Source organism: Drosophila mauritiana, chromosome 3R (genome assembly GCF_004382145.1).
Source record: "Drosophila mauritiana strain mau12 chromosome 3R, ASM438214v1, whole genome shotgun sequence".
Classification (NCBI taxonomy): Eukaryota; Metazoa; Arthropoda; class Insecta; order Diptera; family Drosophilidae; genus Drosophila; species Drosophila mauritiana.
Genome location: NC_046670.1, coordinates 13,591,215 through 13,607,107, shown reverse-complemented (window position 1 = coordinate 13,607,107; position 15,893 = coordinate 13,591,215). Strand labels below are relative to the sequence as shown.

The 15,893-nt window shown below is 39.5% G+C and overlaps 1 protein-coding gene across 1 annotated transcript; it reads left to right on the top strand.

Moving 5' to 3' along the window:
* The first annotated feature begins 7,736 nt into the window (after window positions 1-7,736).
* LOC117145449 (probable G-protein coupled receptor Mth-like 12) lies at window positions 7,737-9,574 on the top strand. The gene is made up of 7 exons (XM_033311117.1): window positions 7,737-8,243; window positions 8,301-8,448; window positions 8,506-8,682; window positions 8,739-8,990; window positions 9,047-9,221; window positions 9,273-9,473; window positions 9,529-9,574. The coding sequence occupies exons 1-7, from the start codon at window positions 7,737-7,739 to the stop codon at window positions 9,572-9,574; spliced, it is 1,506 nt and encodes a 501-aa protein (XP_033167008.1).
* The last annotated feature ends 6,319 nt before the right edge of the window (window positions 9,575-15,893 follow it).

Below are 15,893 nucleotides of genomic sequence, written 5' to 3'. Positions count from 1 at the left end.
AGCCAAAAGTCAAGAATCTGAAGTCCTGAAAAATTCAAAGCCGTATTGTCGCCTCTTTACCTCCGACTAATGAGATGTGTGGGCCATTGAAGTTGTCGTGTGGTTTCAACTCATATATCAAATGGATATTTACCCATTGAATACCGCTTAGCCAAGGCCCATGTAATTCCATACCGCCTGTCGGCAGGAAACCATAACAAAGGGCTTGCGTTTTGGGCCACTATGAACCGCCCACCTCATTCATCATCACCCGAGGTGGAGTCCATTGTGAGGAGCTCTCAGTTGGGGGATGCTGGATGGGCGGAGGCTCCATCAATAAATCGTGCGGCCTGCCGCCTAGTCAATCATAATCTGACACAATAAAGATATTAATCAGAGCCATAAATTTACTTACGGTCTAGACAACCAGTTTAACGGCCAACACATCGCACACATCGGCCAACAATGCTCGATGACGAAGATGAAGAGTGCTCCCGATTTGTTCCCATCCTGGGCTGCCTGCAACTTTAATAAGTCCGGCGGAGCAGCTAGCATATTGTCCCGGTCATTACGCGCAGACATTTCAGATTACTCTTCCAGTTTATGACCGACAAACTTTCACTTTTCAAAGCGTCGAATTCATTTCATTTTTTGCTCTTTCCCATTAGAGGGTAAACAACAAATAACTCGGTCTTTTGGACTCTTGGACCCCTGAGTGGCCATATCCATATCCACATCCACATCCATAACCATGCCCATGTCCATGTCCATGTCCTTGTCCAGATTTTAAAGCCGAAGCGCTTACACATGCATGCTATCCGGTCATTCTCTGCTGGTCCTTGTCTGCACCTAACGAGCCAGCAAAGAGCCGGACAAAAGCTGATTCGAGTCACTTTGAACCCATCACCGAGTTCACTCCAGGATCACAAGCAGGCAGGCACTGTACAAAATAGTGGTCGAGTCCGGTATACGCTCATAAATGATGTGAGAAAGTGGGAAAATGGAAAAGTTAAATTTTCTTTTTCAGTGCTCAACGAATAATGCCCATTTTCTAAAGTTACATATGCGAACAAGTTAGAATGTGCACAACGCTTCAGTTCCCGTTCAATTAAAAATTTACACAAAAATGCGGTCGGGCGGCTGACAAAAACGATTGTGGAAAACAGCTCGAGTGTCCTTGTTATGGGCAACAATTAAAGTTGCATAAACACGCTCCAAAGGACACACTTCATAGGCGACTTATGTGTTTATTTATTGTGCTCTGTTTCGATGAACCCAATTGATTCCTTTGCTGGCACTGCCATGGGGTCAATTCAACTCAACTCGGGCACCCCATCGATGGATGGCAAATAAATATTATTTTCTGTGTGCTACACGCTGTCCGTTGCGGCTCAGTCGGATTGTGATGGTGCATAACCGATTTACACTTTAAATGCCGTGCCATGTCAGGGCAGAAATTTTAATTAAATTTTAGTCCTGCCGGTTGGCCAATTGGCCCGTTATCCTGGCCATATAAAACTGCTGCTGTAATATCAGTGCCATGTCGCCGCAGAACAATGAGGCAAATTAAAATAACAAGGGAGGACAGTTTAAAATCCAAGAGGCAGTCAACAGCTGGCACTGGCAGTTTTTGACAACGAATTAGAAGCCCCGACCTTCGGTCACAGTTCAACAAACTAAAAGTGTTTGCTTTATGGCCTCGATGTACTCGACGTACTTGAAGCCCCAGCTTGCGACCCCTATCTACCCCACTTCTAGATATATATATATTTTTTTTTTCGAGACAAACAAAACAAAACTCGCAATCCCCGAAAGCAGACAACTCAAGATTAGCTGCGCCACAAGTCGAGAGCCAAAAATAACTCGAAATATTTCGCTCAATTGCAGTGGTCAAAACAATAAACCGTGCCGCCCTGACCATGGACATGGACATGGAGCGTTGGGCATGAGCATGAACCCATCCAAGTCCCTGTCTCCGGATTTGATCTGGATGCGGCGACCTTCCTCAGAGAATTGCACTGGCAAAGAATTCTAGTCCCAATCATTGAATTGTTGGTTTACTTAAAGTAAAAAGGATATATTATAAATCTCGGAATATACATACTAGTAAGAATAGTTTTCGCACAAATTGCTTAATAATTTAATTTATTTATGAAAATTTGTCTCCGTGTGTTTATACTTTCTTTGCAATTGCCAGTGGATTTTTCGCCGGATACCCGGGGTAATTGTCCTTAAAGCGGCACTATGAGCCGCAAGGATTTTCTGGGAACTTTAGCAGAATCAAAATCAGGCTTTAATCGTCCTGCTGGTGGGTGTGTGCCTCCTGGCATCTTGTTTGCATGCTGAAACGTGTCTGAGATAATTTGTTTGGGATTTAACGCAATTTCCCAGTACCAGTTCCAGAGATGCCCTCCCGAAAGCTGCTTTTTGTTGCTATCGACGTCAGTGGAGCTGAAACTACCATGGCATCGAGTTGGTCATTTGAAATGAAGCCAATTTACTTAGTTCCCATTAATTGGTGCCACTCGTGCAGGGAACAACAGTGGCATAGTCTAAAGTTTTCTACAAATTTCAACTGCTTTCTCCGGACCGGGATAAGTTTATTAATTAGCATTTGCTTGGGAACAGGACAAGAAATCCTTCTTACTTATTCTTATTCAATTTGTAAGCCTACTTGTTTATTCCCATTTCCGCTTCTCCAACTATTTTAGTCATTAAGGATTGCATTTTCAATGGAGTGTCTGCCATTTGTTCACTACATAATCGAACGTAATTTAATATAAAATACGCAAATTAGCAGTTACAATTTTTATCTGTATATTCGCAATTAAATAATTGATTTATTTAGTATTTCAATTATCTTCGTTGAGCATTAACCCAGCTTGTCAGTTGTGTTTATATAGAGAATGAAGTGAGAAAGTGGTTGAATTGTCTAATTAGCATATCAGTTGTGTTTTTTGCGCCATAACAAACGTAAGCTTCACGCGTCACAAATTTCAATTGATTTTAAATAGGAACTACTTATTAAAGGCATGAAATTTATGTATTAAAACAATTATTATTAAGTTTCAATTTATTCATTTTACAAGCTTTAACTCCTTAAGATTCTTTAAATGTTTTCCATTTATCTCAAGAATAATCATAAGCTTACTAACAACTACAGCTCAACTACTACTAACTCAGAATTGTCATTTAACGTCTGCAAATTGTTTTTAATTGTTGATCGCTGCTGTCGCTTACAGAGCATAAAGTTAACAAAATTCTGAGAAGGAAGTAGAGCTCAAAATTTAAAGACCGCGTTTCCCTGAATTCCACAGAGACACAAAGTCGTTCAAGTAAATAAAAATTGAACAGCATTAAAAGCATGCCAGTTCTGAGAAAATCAAGTTTTTTTGACATATAACTTGTGGGCGATTTAGCCTGATACTTTAATTGCCAAAAGGAACAATATTTTGCTAAAAATGCTTTGGCATGCCTTAAATTCTTTTTTTTTTGTCATAATTTCAACCGTTTTGCTTTGCGTTTCCGTGCAGGATATGAAAAGGAAAAATGGAAAACTTTTTTCCAGATAAGCAACTTTACAAGTAAAATTTTACACAAAAAGTTTACAAATAATCTCTGTATAACCCTCATAAATGTTGCCATTTGTTTCGATGTCCAAAATGTATCTGGTAATACAACACTTTATTTAATGGCGAAGTAAATAAGCAATTTTTAAATTCAAACATTAAATAAATTCAAAAATGGTCGATGAAAGTTATCTTCGATTAGAGTGTATATTATTGTAATCAATTCAATAGCTGTATGTTTTTACAAGTGCGACCTTTACTTTTCGATCCCTTTTCGATTCTAATGATTTCCAGTCACGTTCAATCGAAACCGAGAATGAATAAATTTCATTCATTTTCATAGCGAAGCATTATCTTATAATGTATCCATTTCAGCCCCGCCACGGTATGCGAATTCCTAGGATTCCGACATCTGCTGTTGAAATGAATTCAATTAGGTTGATATCAGGCGAAAGCGAATTAAATGGCAAACAATTGTGGACGCGAAGTGAAGTCAACTATTTGGCAAGGGGCAAGAATGGCTGCAAAAAAAGTATATAGAAATGGGGAAGGGTCAAAGGAGCACTGTGTCCGCCGTTCGTGGAACATGTTGCCAACATCCGTTCCACAAAAAATCACACAAAGAAATCGAGACAGCGACTCGCAGCTGATGGCATGCCGCCCCTGAATAGGAAGGGGGGATGGTGCACACATGGCAGTGGGCATGGGGTTTTTGGAGGTTTTGGGGGTCCGTGGAGGAACGTCTGGCACGTAGCTTACGGTCTGCTGAAGCAACACGCGCACACATGGCAATCCTACGGCAATCGACACAGGGACTCCGGCTTTTGGGCACCCAACTGCTCCATGTTGATGCGATGTCTGCGGCTTTAACCGATTAAATTGCTGATTCCTGGCAAGTCGTCTCCGCCGCATGTGGTCGGTCTGCTCCACATTTGCATTGAGTCTCCGGTTTTGGCCTAATTGAAATTGTTTACTGACACATTCAGGCCAATGGATTTTGTTTGGCTAACCCTCTAAAATTTCAGCATAGTTATCGGTAATTAAATGCTTAATTTTAAATTCTTCTAATTTAAAGCAATATTTATGTTCTCCACGTTTGAACTTAAAGCATGGTCGGCATACGCGTCGTATGCGTAATTTTTAAAGAGGTCTTATGTTTTCGCCACACTTCTGCCGGTCATTAAGGAGCCGCTCGGGCTAAGTTTGGTTTTCATTAGACTGATAAGATTCGATTCAGGTTCAAATTGGAGAATCACCCAAATGACAGCGACGACGGATCTGCAGACGAAGGAGAGACACTCATTTGTTATGTTGATGGGAAAATCAGCACCCAAGTGCAATGCAGCACAAAACCAGCAAACAAAGCAGCCAAACATGCCGTACAAATGAGCTGCTGAGTCTTATCAAATTTGTCACGAAATTTTCGGACACAAATCTGGCTGGCGACTGACTGACTGACTGGCAGGACAAGAAGCCATAATATTTGAAGTAATTTCCACTGCTGACACAGCAGCAGGCAAATATGCAAACTAGCCGAGCGCCAAGAAGCTAAGGTCCCCATACATCAAGTGACCTTTCGCCAGGACACGCCACATCCAGAGTCCTGGCTTGGATGTGGCGTTGGGTGTGGAGTCCTCGTCTGCAGGACAAGCCACAAATCAAGTGCAAGGGGCGCAAAAACGCCAGCAGACGAAAGAACATCGGTCAAGGCCCATAAATAGCACACCCACATTTAAAACACTCAATGCATAAATCAATGCAGAGTAAACCAAAAGGACGAGGCAGCTATCATTGTTGTCAGGTGTTTTACAAAGAATACAATTTTTACGAGACGGTGGAAGGTGGAAGAAAATAAAGTCTATATAAGAGCTAGAAGGTAAATCTCTAATTAATTTCCATTTTAAGAACTTATATTATTTACTTATTGTAGTTACATTTTATTAATACGTTTACATAAAACAAAAAAATATTCTTTAAAGCTGAAAAGGTTTAAAGTCCAAATAAAAAGTTTGAATATTCATGTTTATATTCCATTTAGGTGAAATGAATTTGTTATAATAATTTAAGCATAGGAAGTCAGTATTTTATTTACATTTCGCACTTCTCGTTTCGCTTATCATTATGTAAGGACAGTCCGGAATATAAATGGAAACGCCTTAAAACAGAACAGGGCACATTAAAAACATATAAATTTCCCACAAGCAACGAAAACGCAACGAAACTGAAAATGAAAACAACAATAAGTCAAGAGTAAATAAGTTGAAGCAACATTCTTACGCAATTCCTGTTTGATTTATGCGAAAACGAAATGACCATCATCGGGTTGTCTGCCTATTTCCGCTCAGACGGGTCAGTCGCTATCAATTCCTATTTGCCAACCTGTTGACCATCGCTGACATTAATACATCTCACTCAGAGCTGTGGGTTAACTCCTTTGAAGCCAACATTGGGGTAGGCAGGATGTTTTTTAAACTTTAAATTAAAGAGAATTGTAGATTAAAGGAAATGATTCAGAAGAAATTATAATTTCAAATGTATGGCCATTCAAATAGCTACGATTATAACTTCAATAAGCTCATTCAACTCCCTGAAAAAAATGTATCCAACAAATTTAAACATTAAATTAAAGGGCAACTATAGAGCCAGCTTCAACAAACAATTAAAATCCGAATCCGCTTTAAGGCAAGATTGTTTTAAGTGCCGTGATGCGCATTTAGTGAGCAGATGCTGCAGGTGGCAAGAAAGAAAGCCACTAACTTAATTGCAAGTTTCGCAGCTCACCTGGAGGAAAAGGTGAGCACGACCACAGCTTTAGTTGCTGCATCTTTAGGGTACAACTTTGCGCAATTTAGTGGCAGTGGTTGTGGCATGTGGCAGCTCAGCTGAAATTATATTTAATCGGCGAACAGACCCGCAAGAAAGTGTGCGGAAATAACAGTGAGATCAAATTTGAGTCAAATTTGAGCGATTTGCAACATCAAGAGAATTTTTTAGATTTCGGTTACCTTATATTGATTTTAAGTCTAATCCACACTTTATAATGTATTAAAAATCTAAGCAACGTGTTGGTAAGTAATTTGATCCCTCTAAACCTAAACAAAAATATATAAATTTGTTTCTAATTAATATAAATATTTATAGGATTTTACTATCCTATGTATCTTTCGTACTTAAAAAGTGCTAATTGATTAGTTGAACTCGATTTCACCACAGGGTCGGAATTGGTGCGCCAAACTTTCCTCCCGGGGAAACTTTACGACCAGACCAGAAAACACACTGCAATGGCAAACAATGCATCATTTGCGCCTTGCACAATGCATAAATTAAGCAGCTAAGTAAGCGTAACGAGACAGCTCCGCGCCCCCCTCTCTGGATCCTTCGGCGTCCTTGTTCCTGCGGATGACAGTCACAGCCACATCCTCGTTCTCTGGCGAGACAATGTGAACGCGAAACGCGCTCTGATGAATGCCTCATAGCTGAAAATGCATCTGGAATGCTGAGAACCTGTGACTGCACAAGGAGAATATTCAATCTTCGTATTAAGAAATACTTAAAAGCAAGGAAAAAATACAGGAAGAAAATATATGTATTAAATGTAATCCTAATGTTACCTTTATCTTTGTTACCTTTATTAAACCATGTATTTCAGCACTATGTAGTACATACAAAATTCTCTAAGTGTACTTTTCTTACCCCCTATGAACATGAATAGAGTTTCTGGCTTCGTCGCGTATATTCGTGAATTTATGGCTCCCTCGTCCTAATGAGAGGCCAACTACAAGTACAACAGCATTAGCAGTCATTAGAGACATTGCCCCAGAGATATCTATAACTATAGCGGCATACTTTAAATTCTTCTTAAAATAACCAGTTTTATTGATTTGTTCAATCATCTCATGCTTAGAAAAGAAAAACTTACGTTTTTACGCTCGTAAACATTAACGAGTGTATAGGGAGTTGACCCTGATTATGTTCTGTTAAATCGTTATGTTTATATTTATACATTATATATATACGTATCTAAAGCCCTATGAGACCATTACTGTTTAAGTTTATGTTTTATACAAAAAAAGAAACAATAACTACTCCGTTCTCATTTCTCTCTCCAGATTATAAAAGTCAAAGACCTATTTAATACACGACCAAGCCGTTTGTAAACCCAGTCCAGTTTTTACTTCCATGTGAATTATGTTTTTGTGGTTAAAATGTTTCTGTACACTTATTATCGTAACCATCGCGAAAAACTCGAGTGCGGAAATTCCGAACTGCAAATACGATGAAACCATCAATATATCGCATTTTAAACGGTTCAACAATGTCTATATCTATGAACATTTTGAAATTCCAGCCAACCTGACCGGCGAGTTCGACTATAAAGAGCTAATGGATGGTTCCAAAGTTCCGGCTGAAAGCAATTTAAGAGCCTGTATCTGCAAAGTTAGAACCTGCATTCGAATCTGCTGCGCCCGCAAAAATATTTTAAGCAATGGAGAGTGTGGTGATAGCGTTAAGAAGGAAATTAAACTAACCATTTTGGACCTAACGATGCAGGATATATTGCTGACTGATCCACCTTTGGCCGAACTAATTATGATACCGCAGCATAATTCCACAGAATTGCTGGTTGTAAGGGAACAGTTTCAGCCATGCGACGAGATTGTCAGCCTAAAAAGTGATGAGTACACGATGCTAAAGGTTTAATTTAGTATTTCCTTTGGCTTCACTATCTCACTTTAATAAAACTCTTTTCAGGACGGATCCATACTTCTCCACACCTCCGCCGAGATCTTGTCCAATGATCAATATTGCCTTTATCCCGAAATCTACTCGGACTTTCCGAAAACTATTAGGATTATAAATCGAAGGTGCTACCGAAATGTGATGCCGGGAACACCCCAGCGTAACAGCACTTTTACAAATCTATTATTCCAATGAACTTAAATCTATTATCTTTCAGTTTCTGTGATATCGGTAGTGGGCTTCATCCTTACTCTGACAGTGTATCTTTCTGTTAAGAAGCTTCGGAATTTACTTGGAAAGTGCCTTATGTGCTCACTTTTTAGCATGTTCATGGAGTATTTCATTTGGACAATGGATCACTTCAGTTTATTACAGAACATTTGTTCCGCTGCAGGTTGGTCTATAACTATTTTTTGTCTTAAATTGTAATTAAAAATTGATCGCCAATAGGATACATTAAGTACTTCTTTTCGATGTCATCCTATCTATGGTTTTCTGTCGTAAGCTTCCATTTGTGGGAACTTTTCACTTCCCTGAACCGTCACGAACCACAGTATCGATTCCTGATATACAACACCTTCGTCTGGTGCACGGCTGCTATTCCCACAGCAGTGATTTTTTCAATGAACCAAATGTGGGAAAATGATCTGGAGAAATTGGGATGGTTGCCTTTGGTCGGTTACTTTGGGTGCTCGGTTAAAGGTTGTGTTTTTCATTATAATCGTTTATTGAAATAGCTTACACATATTCATTTACAGACTGGAAATCGTCTTCATGGTTCTACAGTCATATACCGATAGTAATCCTGAACAGCTTTAATGCGATCATGTTTGTCCTAACAGCCATTTACATTTGGAAAGTAAAGAAGGAAGTCAAGAGTTTCGCCCAACATGACGAAAGAACTACGACCTGTCTTGAATTCGATGTTCAGACGTAAGAACTAGTCTAATTTGGAAATTTAACTATTCTATACATTAATTTTAGTTACATACAGTTTGTGCGACTTTTTCTGATTATGGGCGCAAGTTGGCTACTTGACCAACTCACGCGATTGGCTGAGGATTCTCACCTTTTTCTGGACACTATAGTTCTGAATCTAACAGTCTACTTAAATGCCACCTTTGGAATAATCATATTTGTTTTGCTTATACTAAAGGGCAGCACACTTAAAATGATAATGGAAAGGTTAATACTCTATAATGGAGTCCGATTTATTAGTAACTCTTTTCTTTCTTATTAGCATTCGAGGAACACGATTTATGCCATGTCTGAAAAGTAACCAATAAATAAATCAAATCATTGATCTTTAGCTTGATTTTTCAATTAGTCCATTATATGTGTTTGTAAACGTTTATATTTTAAATTGTCAAAACATTCAAATTTTTAACTATATATATTATATACTATACAAATCCCCGCATATGAAAATATTGGCCCATTGTAGAATGTAGTGATTCTATAAATCCTTCGTGCCGTCGGGGAAAAAAGAATGCGACATCCGAAATCTATGGCAGAGCCATTTGTCTTATCGCTATCTAAGCAACTCCTATGACTGCGACTTTGCCAGCCACTCAATTTGCATAATTTTGTGTTAATTGAAAAAGTTTTGTTGGTGGCCAACGAATTTATTGCCCGGCAGCTGGGGCGGCAAACTGCTTAAAATAAGACCTGCGAGTGATGTGATTAATAATGTAATTGAAACGCCCGAGGGGGCATTTTGGCCAGGATCGAGTCGAGGGGAACGGGCTATTTAGGCTGAAAACATGGCCAAAATGACAGCCAAAGAGACGTGATAGCATTCGACCGACACGCGCACAGTTATGCTGTTGACTTTGGTTACAAATTCCACTGCGCTGAAAAAAAGTACAAAAATGTTAAGGATATGAAAAATGTTAAAAATTGATTAAATTATTACAACATATGCGTATTTATTGAACTTCAACATTTTCACCAAAGGCTCCATACATTTATCCTGTTTTTCTAAGTGTAATTGTGGTTTCAGTAGGCGGGCACGTGTTAGGCGGAGGAAGGGACATTAGTGGGGTTTGGGCCATGTCATACTGTGGTTTTATATTTCATGACACAAAAAAGCCAGCAGCAGCAACAACAAAGGCGCCGGCAAATTGCTTACACTTACACTTTTTGGGCCGCACATTTTATTTAATTTGATGATTTCATTAAACAAATTGCCCAGCGACAAGTTCTATTTTTCTCCTTCTTAGTTTTAACTCGAATGGCTAAGTGTGTATATGGGCGTGTGGGTGTGTGGGCTAAAACCGCCAGAAAAGTGTTGCCTACATTTCGGAGCAGGCAGCTTATCAATAGCAATAATACTATATAATAATAATGGTGGATTTTCAATTAGTGGAAAAAAACAATCAAGCCCGATTAATTACTTAACTTTTAAAATTTACCACTTGATAAACAATCGTTAATTTAGTAATAGATGATTATCTTATCTAGCTTTCAAGCTTTGAAATTAAAATTTTTTACTTTTACTTTACTAAAAACTAATCCGTTATTTTATTTAGAAAAAATTGCCAAGTTGGCAACACTGCACTGGGTCCACTTGAATCCTTCGAGAAAAAAGCAAATAATTAAAATTGGCCTAGGCAAATGGCGGACCAACAAAGTGGAGACCACTATCCTGGAATGGCTGTAAAGGAGGCACTGATTGCAGCCATCGCCGAATGACCTTCATCTTCATCAATTCGAAGCCTTTTCGCGCATACAAAAAAGGAGTCGCGTCCTTGAATTTCACTAATTCAGACTGCCGCTGTGTCTCTTGGCATTTTGGCTTCGCAAGTAATCTGCTTTAATGCTTTCCATTATCGTTCGCTGTGGTTTTCGTCCTTTTCCGCCCATCTGCGCGTTTGTCTTTGTTGGTCTGTGTTGTGGTACGTTGGCATGGTATGTGTGTGTGTGTGTGTAGAAAGTTAGCTGTGTGTTTGCTTTGCTGTTCCGTTTCCGTTTTGTCGACACATGAAAATTACAACACGCGACTTGCCATTTTAGACAGTAAATATTTCGGCCACCTGTGTGAGTGTCTCTGTTTCGTGAGTGTGTGGGTGTTAGTATGTGTGTTTGGGATTCGCTGTATCCGTGAGTTCGCCTGAGGGCGTAACATTTTGGGGTATCCTATGTTTGTGTTTGGCTTACACTTAAACAAAATCCCTTTCGAGACACACTTACATTCAATTAGATGGAACATCGTGTAGGAGGATGCATCAACATACTTTAGATTTTCAAGATATTGTTTTTATAAGTTTATAAGTATAAGTTTATAAGTACAAAATGTAGTCAAGTTTTTTGCAGTGTGCCGGATTTAGCTTTGACTGCCTCTTTATCTTTGCTGTCGACGCCCTTTGTGCAAGTGTACTTTGCTCAAAATTTACTGCAGCGGCAAAGTTTTCAGCGAAATTACGAGCATAAGGTAGCAGTCAGCAGAAGGTGGCCACCACAATAACGTGCCGTAATTAAAGGTATCCAGCTGAACATAATTTCACCAGCACTTCTTCGCCCACCTATTGGTTATCAAAGGCAGAGAGCTCGTCGCTTCATGCTTATTATATAAGTGGTTGTCCCGGGCAGGCTTCTACCGCGAACTGCTTAAGGATTCCGAGCAGCAAAGGTCAGCAAACACGAGCCTATGATAGGAGAGGCATTTGTCAGTCCCACGGAGATCACATCTGAGGACTACGTGACACTGAATCCGGCGTGCTGCTGGAATTTTGGCTTCTCGGAATGCCGTAGGTGCTGGCTAATCTAGTTTAAAAGTGTATGCAAATTACAATCAATATTCCCGTTCTTGGGTCTTTGAAAACATTCAGCGCAATTGCCCACGTGTTGCTGCCATAGATACATAATTTCAAAGGGCAAAAGTGAACTTATATATGGTTCTGAATAGTTGTTATTTAGGTACCAGTTAAAGTTCTTATCCTGTGGTTTACCTGTCAGCTAACAATAACTAGTGAGAATTCAAACAGTAAGTTTATAATTGCATAGCATTCTCTGCCAGTTAGTCTTAAAATATTATAGTAATGCACAGTGCGGAATCTGCTCCCTCATTCCAATTGGCAATGACCAACGACCAGTTGATCTCTTGTCCATGGTCATGTCCAATGCCGAAGGGATCTTTATGGCAGCTGGAAAAGCCATAAAACGTATTTCTGCAAATAAAGCAAACGGCTAGGGGATGGGACTTCAATGCAATTTGTTGGTAACGAGCCATCAATGTGGTATCTTTCTATGTTATACTCGGGCGCTTTTATGGCACGGAAATGTCCTTGTCTGACTGTGCATATCGAAATTGGTAATTGTTTGTCCCGGTTGATTTGCATCCAGTTCGCTTGGAGCTTTCAATTTGTGCCTCAAACTGTTATAGCGTAGGTGCGAGCACTTAACCTGGCTTAAAGTCACGAAAGTAACACGTTCCCACGCAAAACCAGCCAACCGTATAATCAAGGCACAGCCCACATTAGATGGCGCGGTTCCAAAAACCCGCAGGAAAGACAAAGGCAAAAAAAGTGTCAAACAACAATATTTGAGTACGAAAAAGCCCGAGTGCCAAATGTTGCGTATACGCAATGTAATCAATTTGAATATTTTTCGGTTTAGCAGCCACTTCTGCGGCGATGGCGGTGAAATGCGATTACTGCACCTATAAATTTGTGGTCTAATGAAAGCGGCCAGGTATTGTGGTACCATTCCGGCTGATAATTTAATCTGACCTCCTCTCCTCTCGAAATCGCAAAATTTTTGCACACCACTGCTTTTTGGTGGCAGCGCTTGAATGGAAATTATTAAATTCATTAGCGTTCATTCCGCTTTAAATGTATCTTTAATTGCTTTTCCGGAACTGGAATCGTGGCAAAACGACGGAAGCAAAACGAGGAAACCCATGAAAAACTTTCTGCATCGGAAGGAGAACGCTCACAAAGGACACAAAACAGTTGACAATTCCGTTTGAATGGCACACGACTCAAATGTTCATATTGTATTAGTAAAATTGTATGCATTTTCTGCTGCGTTCTTTTGAACAAGATAAAATTAAATCTGAAATGTGGCCAAAAGACTGCGCTTAAATTTAATTCGACAAAAGTTTTGGCTCTTTTTATAGCAGCCATTTCCAAAAATGTCTTGTCAAGCTTCTTTAAGTTCTTATTAAATTGATTCATAAACTCTTACAAATAACAAAGATTTGGAAAACAAAATATTTGATAAAGATATATTTGATATTTTAGTAACAGAAGTACTGTCTAGCTACAAGCGCCTTTTGGGTTGGGGGTTTCGCCCCCAACCCCATTTGTGTTGTCTTTGGCAACTCTTTTAACCAACTTTCTATAATCCTTTTAGAAAAGAGAGTTCGCGACGGCAGAGGCAGCTAAAAGCATCTTCAACTTTCGCCGTTTAAAGCAAAAGTGTGCGTGTGTGTGGTTGTTAAATAAATATTACACATACGCCCTGTGTGGCATCAGCAAACATAAGATGTTGGCAAGAGCGTAGCTGCCGATAATTCAGCGCGCGATACAATGGCGATGAAAATCGGAAGATATGGCATATCAAACCCTAAAAAATGTACCCCCCTATTTTCGGCGTTGAGAAGGGTGAATGTTTCCCAGCTTTAGTGGAAGTGGAGAGCATGATAGGCTAAGAATGACGTAGGTGTCTGTGTTCTTCTGGTTGGTCATCGCACTCGAATCGCTGGCCCAATTTTTCAGGCCTGGACCGCACAAATGCGACGTTATTATCATTGATGAAAGGACAGACCGGCGAGCCGAATTTATGTTTATGACGATCCTATGTGAATAAATTATAGCTTGTGCACCATTTTCCTTCTTTTTTTGCGTTTCGGCTGCTGTCATCAATTCGTACATAAATGTAACGTATACGTATGTGCAGACTGCTGCATGTTTGGGCGAGCACTCATTTCCTGCGTGCCCGAAAGTATGCAACAAAAATCGTATGTGGCACTGTCATTAACAGAGACCGGTTCGTTCATAAAGGGGCGTGTCCTAAGCACTCCCAATGTAACATCCTTTCGTACTTCATGCGAGAATACACTTCCTTTACCCCATCATTATTTTCAGTTCCTTTTTGCCCGCTTGTTGTTATTCCTGCTGAGAAGGACAAACCGGCAATTGGATTTTCCCGGTCTCACAAAACTCAAAAGGGGCACTCTGAGAAAATATTCGCACATCTGTGCATTTCCTTAATAAATAAATTATTTATGCACACATCTAAAATATGTATAAAAATGTTGATTAACTTGTTTTCACTGATACATAGATGATGAACAAATTTAGGTGCAAAACTGTTTAGAAATATGCTGGAAAATGTTATTACAATATTATTATTTATATATTTTATAAAATTAGTAAAAATTTAAATATTACTCAGCAAAGATTTTCTTTCTCTTTTCCATTATATTTTCAGGGGTATTCAAGTAGATATTCGTAAGCTTCCGTTTCGCAGGCGTCGCTTATTCCTTCCTCTTTTGCATTTGCTGAATTTTAAAGCACGTCCTTCGATTGGCTCCGATATCCTGGCGCTCCGCGCCGCGATAACTTTCAATAAGCGACATTCAGCGCTTGGGTGCACAAAAAGCATTTGCGTAATTAATTAAGTCATCTGCGGGGTTTGTTTAGGGGCCATATCTGGAAGATTGTGCGCCACCGCTATATGCAATTCTTTTACGCCTGGCTTGGTCCTTCGACAATTTGCGACGTGAATGCCAAATGAGCGAATACGAATTTGTGGCCTCGCCACAGGCTGTAAACACTTGCCGAAAGTGTTTAAAGAAGTACCACAAAAATTACAGGCATTTAAAATAGAATCCCCATTAATCAAGGCCAAGACATTAACTCGTCATCGTGTAAAGCATAAAATATCAAATTTCCTTCTGGACGTTTCCATCAAAGTCTGTCATAAAGTGTTTGGGGATAGGAAAATTTCAAGTAATTAACAAACTGGAAAGCCATTATGCCAGTCGGTAAAACCTAATCCAATTCAGGGGACACAATACAGATATAAATAAATCTTCCTCCGGCTGGACCCCAAAAACTCTTTGCAAAGCGAAGCACATTTCTGGCAGGGACCCAGGCGTAGTTAATCAACTTTTTTTTTGGCTGTATGGTTTGGAAAAATTCAATTGCCCGCTTTTATTGTCGGCAACGTCATTTAGCGTTTATGTGGGCCTACGAGTTTAGGCAAACTTTTCTGACGCTGACTTGGGTTACCGCCGCCTTGAGTCGTTTTTACTGGCTCCTTATTGATCGTGACCAGACATAAATTCATCAATACTTCGCCATTTAGGGTGACGTCAACAGATGCTACCAGATAAAGAACGCACAAAGGCCATTTGATTGAACAAGGAGGAGCATTGACCGCCAAAGAAGGATGACTACCTATTACTCACAACGTGATTGAGTCCTTTTAACAAACAGCTTATAGGTTTAAATTTAAATTAATTTTAATTCCAACAGCTAGCCTAGGAAACAGAATGACATATTTGCAAAAATAATGGTTCCAATTACAAGTCTAGTCGTTTTAACTTACTATTTCAAAATTTGAAACAAATGCTGTATATTCCGCCGCAATAAGAAA